The sequence below is a fragment of the Tupaia chinensis genome, unplaced genomic scaffold (genome assembly GCF_000334495.1).
Source record: "Tupaia chinensis unplaced genomic scaffold, TupChi_1.0 Scaffold000184_1, whole genome shotgun sequence".
In the NCBI taxonomy this organism is placed as follows: Eukaryota; Metazoa; Chordata; class Mammalia; order Scandentia; family Tupaiidae; genus Tupaia; species Tupaia belangeri.
Window position 1 is genome coordinate 4,344,312 of NW_006159659.1, and position 11,559 is coordinate 4,355,870.

The window sequence follows — 11,559 nt, forward strand, 5'->3', positions numbered from 1 at the left end:
CTGGTCAAATTAAAATAAATAAGTTAAAATAAAATCATATATATATACACATATATATGTATATGTGTGTGTGTGTGTGTGTGTATATTATATATAAACAAACACTAACCCTGAATTTTGAAAGAGCCGGAAATACAGTATTCTCTAGTGTTATTTAAAATACCACAGTGAATACGACATATCTAATTAGAGCACGGTCTTGGCAATGGTCCTCTAGGGCAGGGAGCTAAGATAGTATCTTCCTGTTGCTTCCATGTAATGCTGGACTGGGTCTGATTAAAAAGGAAGAATTCTGGGGCATTTGCCACGGTCTCCAAGGAGGAAAGTCACAAACATAACCCTTAGTTTTCTGCCAGCACTTCTTCTTTTTTCACTAAGAAGTTAGACAAATGAAATGTGTCTCTAGGTAGCATTTCTTAGGAAAATAGGAAGGTAGGCAGAGGCTGACCATTCCTAGTCTTTAGAAAGTACTAAAAATACATATTATAACCAGGTTTCCAGGTACATAGTCCTAGGTCACAACTGTCTGTACATGGCAGTGTTGTACTTGAATTGAGACATTTTAAAATCCTGGGCTCTAGTAAGAACTTGTCCCCTAAATCTTTTTTTTCTAACTGTTTTGCCTGTGACTCAAAGTAGGAAATACATTTTCCATTGTTGCCCTGTACACATACACACATAATATGTGTATAGGGTAACAATGTGTATGCACCAGCACAACCATGCTCATGATTTGAAATACTGAAAAACTTCCATACCAGGAGGTAAATAGCTACTTTCTCAACCTCCTCCCCAAGTTGCCCTCTGCCTGGTCCCTTTCAGAAACCTCCAGAGCTAAGGCCAGCTCTGAGTTAATGTTGTTAAATGTGTTTAATATCGCTGGTAAAAACAGACATATATATGCATTTGTATATGCATATGTTTCTGCATGATATATTTTATTTTTTTATTTTCATTTAATCACTATACATCTTTACAGTGTACAATATTGTTTTTCCCAGCATGAATATGGCACATATTAGTCAACTCAAAGACATTACCATATACATTATCATCAACAGATATCTTCATTTTTATGTCTAGTAAATGTTTATTTTCCCTGATCCTCTCCTGCCTGGCCCCATACTCTCATATTTTCTGTCTCACTTTTTCAAAATAATTGGTAGGCACTACACTAAATTCATTTCAGGAGTCCCTACTGTGATTTGAATAATACTGCTCTAGGTAATGTGCTCTAAACATGCCCTTCCAACAACATGAGGATATTAAGGTGTACAATCCCTGACTGCACAGGACTGGGAAAAAAAGGTGAAAGAGGATCTCATCAAAAAAGGGGGAAAGGGAGGGAATGGAAGAGCAAGAGTGAGTGAGAATTAGAGAAAGTGAAAAAGCAAACCACCAGGTCTGGGATGCTTCATCTCCAAAATCCACAGATGCATCTAGCTCATAATGCTGGTATAGGGATGGAAATTAGCAAAATTATGTAAAATTTATATAAAACTGTAAAGCATTATATAGAGTATTATTTATAAAAACAAAAGCTAATAAATCAGGAATTAGTGCCATAAGGGAAAAGGGAACACTGGTCGCCCACTGATCCATTAAATTAGAAGAAGAAAGTTCATTGAAATGTAATTGGGAACTCTAAATATATTTATTAAATTTGTGATCAAATGGTAATCTATTAGAATACTCCTCGTCTGGAGAAATTCATATATAAAATTGGGGGTTTTTTTCTCCTTTTTTAAAAAACTAAGGCCTTGCTTTGTGGTGGTCAGTGATCCTCCTGCCCCAGCCTCCTGAGTAGCTGGGACTACTGGCATGCACCACTGTACCTGGCTTTTTGAGGGTGGGCCAGGAATCAAATCCAGGCCTCCCAAGTAGCCTCAGCCTGCAGCGCAGCAGTGTGTTACCAGTGTGTGCCACCATGACTACACCAAAAATAGTTTTTAATGTGCCTTTTTGTATACTAAAAGTTGTTTGTCAAAATTAAGTCATTTGAAATGTCAGGTATGCTTATTTTGAGAATAATAAGTTGTTTTTATGTTTTAAACTTTCAGCACATTTGTGTGTCCAACTGAAATCATCGCTTTTGGTGACAGAATTGAAGAATTCAGATCTATTAATACTGAAGTGGTAGCGTGCTCTGTTGATTCGCAGTTTACCCATCTGGCCTGGTTAGTATCTTATATGGGCTGGAAAAAAGGATGGACTTAAAGAATATATTTACTTATTTAAGTTCCTTCTCTCCCTTCCTTCCTCTCCTCTCCTTTCTTTCATGTGAGAGACAAAGAGAAATACCCTCAGCAGGGTCTCATGGTGCCATTGCCACCCCAACTCCCAGCCTTTTAGCCATAAGGATCACAGGTGTGTGCACACATGCCCACCATGTGCAGGAGTTGACCCAGGAAGCAAATCTCAATCTTCCAGATGGCTTCCAGTATTGCAGAGTGTTGCATTACCACTGCACCACCAGGGCTGGGCCTGCATGTACTATTACATCATGGGCAGATAACTCTCAGCACAATAGACATATGGTCACTTATCAGACGATTCAAGAATAGATTTATCTGAGGCTAATACAGTGAGCTAATAGTTCAATGAAGTTATAAAAAATTCTTAAGGATTTTATAGGACACTTCAAAAATTGTTTCTCCAAAATTTGAACTGTCCATATTGATGTGAGTTTTTAACAGTGACCATGGAGCTAGTCAGTGGTATGATTAAAGCAGCTGGATCCCGCTTGGCCAACAGTGCCATCTGGGTCCCAGACCCAGAAGCTTGAAAAACACGCCAGATACATGTGTGTGACCAAATGCCTGAAAGGAGATATAGAGAAGAGTTTGCAGCATGACCATTCCCGGGGGCGGGGGGTGCATTCTTGCTTTCTCTACTGTCCAAGTGTGAGTACCCTCTAACAATATTTTTTTAAATACTCTCCACAATTTTATGCAGAAGATTTTGTCCACAATTACGATCATTCAGAATTATTTTGATTTTAAAATGTAATATTCATTAAGAATTAAAAACCAAGCTTTTCTCCATTTACAGTTATGTGTATATGTATATATGTATGTGTGTGTGTATATATATGTGTGTGTGTGTGTGTGTGTAGCAAATTGTCATTGGTTGAGGAGCTACAATTACATTCCCTTATTTTTAAATGTAGTTATATATTTAATACATTTGATTTCCTTAAGTATCTAAATTTTCAGACAACCATCTCAAGTACTTAAGTAATTCTAATATGCCGGAACCCCTTAAAAAATCATAACTTAATGTGTACTGATTATTTAATAGAAAAATATTAAAACAAAGTTTAATTCACTTCATCATTTCTATAGTAACTCTAAATCTTTGTAGGATTAAAATAAAGTTATGTCATCCCAAATAATTTGATTTTGCTTTCTGAAGGAAAGTTGGGGATACATTCTCAGCTGGAGATTTCTACTTGGATTTTCAAACTGGGGCTGCAGCCATCTAGAGCATTCCCTGTTTCTTAGTTGCTGTATCAGGGCCCTCCCTTTATAATACCAGCTCACATTCCCTGGTTTTAAGTTATAAAATACTTAAATCTGAAGACTGATGTGTCTAAGATTGAACTGCCTTCATTGCTTCCAGTGGACATTACATTTCTCTCAGAATATTAAAATATCACCCGTTGTATCCTGCTGATCTTTCCAGGCTTTGTCTTGTGATCACGGTTATGAGGTTATGCTTATGACAGTGCATATCCTTTGATCTATCAATTCCATTTCTAGAAATTAATCATACAAGTATAAAAAAATGAGAACGCAAGGATATTTCCAGCAGTTTATAAAAGCCAAACAAAAAAATGGAAAACCATGTAAATGTGTCCATAGAGATTAGTAACTATAGCCTATCCCTACATTAGAAATGTGTTATACATATAACCATATTTAGTGTTTAAAGGATATATTAAGTGAATGTAAAAGCACACAAAGAGAAAGTGTAGTAGCCTGCTTTTGTTAGAGAAAAAAATGTGTGTGCATATCAGAGAAAGTGCTGTTTTAATATAAGCTATTACTCAGCTAATAGGTTAAGTGTTCTATTTGTTACAGGATTAATACCCCTCGAAGACAAGGAGGACTTGGACCAATAAAGATTCCACTTCTTTCAGATCTGACTCATCAGATCTCAAAGGATTACGGTGTATATCTAGAGGACTCAGGCCACACTCTTAGGTACCTTTCAATGGTTTTACATTGTGACATATCCACATATACTTATAATCTTCCTTGAAATTGATGTTATGACTTAGAAGTGTTTTTGATTAAGAAATAATATTTGGGGACCAGCAAGTGGCGTGGTGGTTAAGGTGCTGGATACTTCCACATGGCCGACCATGGATCAAGTCCTGGACCTGGTGGCTTGCTTTCTCACTTTCCTCTCTCTCTCTGTCTCTCTGGTCAAATTAAAATAAATGAATGAATGAATAAATGAAATTGAATAAAATAATTTTAAAAATTAAAAACTGAATGTAAGAAATATTTTGCTCTATTTGCAAGAAAATATTGTAAGTACTCTTGAAATAATTGGTGAGTTAGCAACTTAAACTATGTTAGTGTCATAGACTGTTAAAACTAGATTACTTACAAGCCTTTGACCAATCCTGTCTTTTTACAAATTAAAAAAAGAGACTCATAGGGTTCCATGAACTTAACCAAAGTTACATAATTAATTAGTAGAAAAGCCCAGCCCACACTTGAATCCAGGTCCCTCAACTCCTGTTCACTTCTTTTTCCTTTTTGTCCAAACTGACCCTAGTAATGTCTTTTTCTAAATACAGGTATCAGTATTTAGCAAACCTATCTTTGGAATAGGAAAAATTAAGGAAATAATTTATCCAGCAGCTCTCATTAGGCTGAGTTAACAAATGCTAATATTGTTCTTTGAAAAAGGGGCAGTTTTAGCCTAGAATAGTTGTAATTTCATTATAATTATTTTGGTAATTTACTTTGCAGTGCCAGTAGGTGGTTTTTTTTTTTTTAATTATTTATGTGAAAGTGACTATTATTATAATGCTGTGTTTTTTGTTTGGTTGGTTGGTGTTTTTTTTGAGTGGTTTTTGCTGTAAGGCGCATGCGCTCACCAGAGAGAGAGAGACAGAAAGCGAGAAATCACCCCCCAGGAGGGATGGCGACACCGCAATCCCTTCTCCTCCATTCTCCTCTCGGGATCTTGGGCATGCACACACACGCGCCCAGTGTGAGTTTAAGCCACCAGGTCTGGGACTCGAACTGCAGTCGACTACATGGGAGTCCAGCGACATAGCCATTACGCTAACTACTGGTCCCTAATGTTGTGTTTTTTATAACGGTTTTACTGAGATATAATTTACATAACGTACAATTAACCCATTTATACAGTTCAATAGTATTTAGTATATTGGCAGAGTTGTGTCACAATTTTAGAAAATTTTTATCTCTGCAAAAAGAAACTCAGTACCCAGTACCAGTCACTCCCTATTTCTCCCACTGCCCCCCTAGCCCTAGCCAACCACTTATCTATTATATATCTATACAGTTTCCTATGCTGGATATTTCATGTAAGGAGAATCCTACAACATGTGCTCTTTCATGACTAGCCTCTTTCACTCAGGGTAATGTGTTCAAGAACCATCCATATTGTATCATGTATTACTACCAAAAAATTTCTCTTCTTTTGTACTTGCCAGATCTTTAATATTTTCTGCTTTCCTAAAATCTATTACCATATTAATTCCCATAGGATAACTATGCCACTAGAAGGATGGAGGCAATTTTAAAATTTGGGATTATTTGAACATTAACTAAGTTAAATGATCTAATTTTGACTATTTTAACCAATCATTTATTTTTAATTACTTTTATTTTAAAAGACATGCAAATAGGTTTTTAAAGTCATATTATCTTAAGCAATTATACCTACCACATTACATTTTGTAGCCAAGAACAAATTTTTAAGGCTATCATTTAACAGTACAATTCCAAATTATGCAGCAGATGCTGGGTGTGCATGTATACCATAGAGTAGGTAGGTCATGTGTTGCTGGTACTATATGTTGGGTTGTCAGAAAAGTCATGACATATTTTTTTCTGTTTTTTACATGCAAAAATGTATCATGGCTTTTCCAACAACCCAATAATATCCTGTGTGGATAGTACAAGGATTCATGTTCAATAATACTTGTCTTAACCGAGAAGAGAGGGCCTCACGTCAACCATTCTTGTGTTTCACAGAGGTCTCTTCATTATTGATGACAAAGGAATCCTGAGACAGATTACTCTGAATGACCTTCCTGTGGGCAGATCAGTGGATGAGACACTGCGTTTGGTTCAAGCATTCCAGTACACTGACAAGCACGGAGAAGGTACCTTTCCCTTCTAATCTTTTCAGTTTTGAGTTTGAGAGATAGCAGCATAAATAGTTTGATTTCTTATCCTAAAAGTCATTTGGATGGTTCCAAAGTCTTCTGATTGCTTGTTTTCAAATTATCAGATCTTTTTAATGGGCTAAAGTATTATTAAAAGTGCTTTTAACTAAATATCACTAATATATACTGCTTACTAAATAAAACAAAAAAAAATCATCTGAACAGTCCTTTTGGATAAGCTCAAATTTTCTGCTATTGCAATTGTTGAAATAATATTTCTGTAAACTTAAAATGTGCCTATCTGGCCATGTTTAGTAATGTAAGTTTTATATGCATATTTACACTACTGGATTTAGGTTTTTAAATAATGTAATTCTTAGGGTTACTCAGTTATCACACTGGTACTCTATCAGTTCTTCCTTTCACATCCAAGTTTTATCAGTAGCTAAACAGAAAAAGTCACTTAGATAAAACAGAATACATTGTGTATTCCTTTAAAAAAAAAGAAAGAAAAGAAAAGAAAAAACAGTCAGTCCCTGAGTCAGGTGCATTCTCAAGTCTCTTGGAAAACAGTGAACCATAACATCAGTACAAAATAATGCAGGACACATGGCAGATACCACTTACTGGAAGTTTTTTTAAATTCAGAAGAACTTTTGCTATGCCTAGGTCTGTCAGTCAGTTCACCAGATCCTCAAATTTTCCACCTTGATTAAAGGGGCATTCTTTTTGGTTTTTTATACTGTAAATGTAACCAAACATAATTGGTAAAAATGAACATAGGTTAGCTGCCTGCTGAGAAGCTCCATGACTAAACTCCCTGGTGTGATCAGGCAAGCAAACAGAGGTCAGATACTCAGTGGTCTGGATATGTTCTTATTAGTATATTATATTAATTTCTGTTCCCCATGAAAACAGAAAAGTCAGGAATTGTTAAAGAGAATTAAACTCTGTTTTTAACCTGTCTTTTGTCCATTTTTGTTCCTTTCAGTCTGCCCTGCTGGCTGGAAACCTGGTAGCGAAACAGTAAGTCAAGTTTATTTTTCTGTGAAAGGGATGGCTGGAACAAAACAAACAAACAAAAACACCAACTCCAGGATAGTCTTCCCTTGTAATAAAACTGACTTGATTTTGTACATGAAGTAAACATTGCTAAGCAGAATACAGACATTCTTTGGACTATAAGAAAAGTAAATTAAGCTGGAAAAAATAGAATACAGGACTTGCTGTCCTGAATTTTAAAGCCAATTATTTAGAGAAATATCCTATTCAAAAAACACAAAACAAAAGGGAAAATGGAGACTTTGTAGAATAAATTCAGAGGTCTCAGGGGTCACGTATGAAATTTCTTACTATAGATAATCCCTGAAGTAGTCTCTGACCAAAACACAATTTGGAAACTTGCTTATATCTTTTGAAAATAACACGTTTGTCTTCTTTTTGAAAAGAATAATTTTATTTATTATTTTTAAATTTGCTACAGGGCATATGCATTTACCACAGGAGAGGGAGGGAGAGAGGGAGAAATTGAAAGCGAGAAAGCAAGCCGCCAGGTCCAGGACTCAAACTGCAGTCGGCCGTGTGGGAGTCCAGCACCTTAACCACCATGCCACCTGCTGACCCCCATTGTTTATCTTCTAAACATCAAGAATTTTACATAAAATGTAGTCAGGAAATAAATACTAGTACACTAGAGGAGGAAAAATCTTTATCTTAGGATAATGGAAAAATATAGACTTTTAAGACTTTCTTCCTTAGCAAACCACTATCCATAGACAAAGGTTTAAATTTACTCTCTAACCTTAGGTGTACCCCTTTTTAATTCTTAGATATGCTAAGCTGCTTCCTGCCTCAGGGCCTTTGCCCTTGTTCTTTCTGCTTTGCTCTTAGCCTGATTGGCTCCCTCTTCACTCATGATTCAGCTTCATATGGTCTTTAATGTCTTTCCTCACCACTTTTTTTTTTTGATAGGTTTTTCATATAGGGTGCGTGCACTTGCCAGAAAGAGAGACAGAAAGCAAGAAATCATCCCCCAAGGGGGAGGCCACGCCATAATCCCTTCTCCTCCATTCTCCTCTCGGGATCTTGGGCACACATCCCCAGCATGAATGTAAGCCACCTGATCTGGGCCTCAAACCATAGTCAACTACATGGGAGTCCAGTGACATAGCCATTATGCCAACTGCTGGTCCCTTTCCTCACCACTTTATTCCACATCCAGATACTATCCCATTAGCCTGTTTTTATTTATTTTTTTAAGTTTGCCAGTGGGCACACATGTTTGCCAGAGAAGAGAGTTAGAGATGGAAAGTGAGAAATCACCCAAGGAGTTTAGCCATGCCACAATCCCTTCTCTTCTTGGGGTTTTGGGCATGCATACGCATGTGTCCTGTGTAGTTTTCAAGCCATGGGGTCCAGATTCCAACCAGAGTCTGCCATGTGGCATCCAGATGCCTTAACCTTTGCACCACCTACTACTATCCACAACCTTATATTTTCTTTTCTTTTTTTTTTTTTTTGATTGAGAGATTTTTGCTATATGGCACATGTGCTCACTAGAGAGAGAGGGAGAGAAAGTGAGAAATGACTACTCCTCCAAGGGTAGGGGGGCCACATTGCAATCCCTTCGCTCCTTGGGATTTTGGGCTCACACGCCCAGCGTGAGTTTCAAGTCACTGAGTCCAGAACTCAAACCATGGTTAGCCATGTGGGAGTCCAGCACCTTTACCACTGTGCCACCCACTGGCCCCGCCAGCAATCTGTTTTTTAAAGCATTTAACATAATCTAAAAATAGAATGTACTCCAAGAGTGGAGAATCGTACCTGTGTTGTTCACTAATACATGCTACCTGGCTATTGTAATAGTTAGAGTATACCGTATAGCAAATGCTCAGTAAGTGTTGAAAAAATGTGATCCAACACATAAATATGTATACTTATTTGTGTACTAAGAATAAATTAATGACCAAACATAGCATGTGATAACATATGTGCCTTTTTCTGGAGGGAGAATCCATAGTTGTCATCAAATCTCAAATGAGTTTGTGGCCCACAAAAGTTAATCAAATGGATAGTCAGCATGCTTTCTGAAATGTACAATACTCATCCTATAATACCCTTCATAATTCATGTGTACTTCTTGCAAGCTCTCTTCTGCTCTCTCAGGACTTGGATACTTGGCACATGCCTGTAAGTGGCAGTGATGTTAATCATCAGTCAGTTGGTTTTGCTGCAAGTCTAGGAGGAAGTACCCCCTACCCTGAAGACCTATCCAGAAATGCTTTATAAGGCTTCTTAAGCTTTTAAGCCAGAGGCTTCTCGTGCCCATCTCTCTCTGTAAGCTTCACAATCAATGAATGTAAACTACTCAGTGACTAATTCATGAAGTAGCTACTGCCTAACTTCAAACCCCCTTTGAGATCTATGTATAGAGGAGAGTTAAGTTGATACTGTAACATTAACTTGGACTTCAAAAAGAAAATTGTTTTGCAAGCCCATAAGAATCTGGCCTAAAATCAATGAATTACAATGATTTCAACTTCTTTTATTTATATAAATAGATTTATATGTAGATAGATCAATGTACTTTACCTGCAATTAGCAAGTAAGAGTTATGTTGGAAATTGTTTAAGTCTAATAGGTGTCTAAGGCTATGATGCTCTTAGAGGGAGTACATTTTTCAGAGTATTCATTCACTAGCTATTGAAGGTAATATTTGATGTTGTATAAAGGTGACTTCAAAAAGTCTGAAAAGAATGAGTTTTGGTGCGAAAAAATATTTGAAATCCATAGGTTTTTCCACAATATGCATTTTCCATGAATTTTTGGAATACTTCTGATAGTTGAATTTTTGGTTGTTGTTTTGTAACTTGTAGTTTGAGTTTAAAAAGTTACACTCTGGGGGCCAGCAAGTGGCATGGTGGTGAAAGATGCTGGACTCACATATGGCCGACCTTGGTTTGAGTCCAGACCTGGCAGGTTGCTTTCTCACTTTCCCTCTCCTACTCTGTCCCTCTCTTGTCAAATTAAAATTAATTAATTACTTAATTTAATTTTAAAAAATAAAAAAAAAGATTTTTAAAAAGTTACATTCTGGAACTTCAAAAAAATTATTTTGGTAAACTCAGTGAATGCACTGCCCCCTTTTCAGGTTATTGTGGCAAACCATCATTTAAGCAACAGATGATTTTAAACATACTCTTAAGGGCCAGTAAGTGGCAGAGAGGTTAAGGCAGCTGGATCCCACATGGCTGCTGCACAGTTCGAGTCCCAGACCCAGCGGCTTGAAAAACATGCCAAGTTCATGTGTGTGCATGCTCAAACTGAGAGAATCAAGAAGAGGCGACTATAATGTGGCCATCCCTTCTGAAGGGTGATTTCTCTCGCCCCTGCCCCCTTCTCCTCTCTGGCAAACACACACACACCCTAAAGAAAAAATTAAAAATAAAATTAACATCTGTACCCATGCTCTCAATATGTTTGATTTAATTAGATTAAACCTGAAGATGCCATGAAAGCCTGGTGGCCAAGAGAAGAGCTGTAAGTAAATCATGGGGTGCCTGAGTACAGATGTTAACTTATTAACAAGTAAATTACTTGTCTTTTAGGATATCTGAGATTAGTAAGTAGGAAAAATTCTTTTTCTCCTGAATAATTATGATATAATTTGGTATAAAAAAATTATCTTTATCTTCTTTATTCATGAGGTGGGCAACTAATGACAGACTACTAATGATGTAGTTTGGCTTTTAAAATAATTAACTTGAGGGGCCAGCAGGTGACATAGTGGTTAAGGCACTGGACTCCCACATGGCTGACTACAGTTCAAGTCCCTTACCCGGTGGCTTGAAAATCACACGTGTGCATTTATGCCAAGAATCTCAAGAGAATGGAGAAGGACTGTGGTATGGCTATCCCCCCGGGAGATGATTTCACTTTCCCTCTCTCTGTCTCTCTGTAGCACATGCACCCTATGGCAAAGTACTAAAAACATTTTTTTTTTTTGGAGAGGTTTTGCTATAGGGCACGTGCGCTCGCCAGACAGACAGAGAGAGATAAAGAGAAAGTGAGAAATCACCCCCCAGGGGGGATGGCCACACCGCAATCCCTTCTCCATTCTCCTCTCGGGATCTTGGGCACACATGCACATGCGCCTGGCATGAGTTTAAGCCACCGGGTCCGGG

The 11,559-nt window shown here is 37.3% G+C and overlaps 1 protein-coding gene across 1 annotated transcript in view; it reads left to right on the forward strand.

Moving 5' to 3' along the window:
• Positions 1 to 11,559, forward strand: part of PRDX4 (peroxiredoxin 4) — a 19,657-nt gene that overhangs the window by 7,883 nt on the left and 215 nt on the right. Inside the window, exons 5-9 of the mRNA XM_027771114.1 lie at positions 2,061 to 2,177; positions 4,083 to 4,205; positions 6,243 to 6,373; positions 7,368 to 7,402; positions 10,869 to 10,915. Of these exons, the coding sequence (XP_027626915.1) occupies positions 2,061 to 2,177; positions 4,083 to 4,205; positions 6,243 to 6,373; positions 7,368 to 7,402; positions 10,869 to 10,915 (453 nt within the window). The remainder of the gene's footprint in view (positions 1 to 2,060; positions 2,178 to 4,082; positions 4,206 to 6,242; positions 6,374 to 7,367; positions 7,403 to 10,868; positions 10,916 to 11,559) is intronic.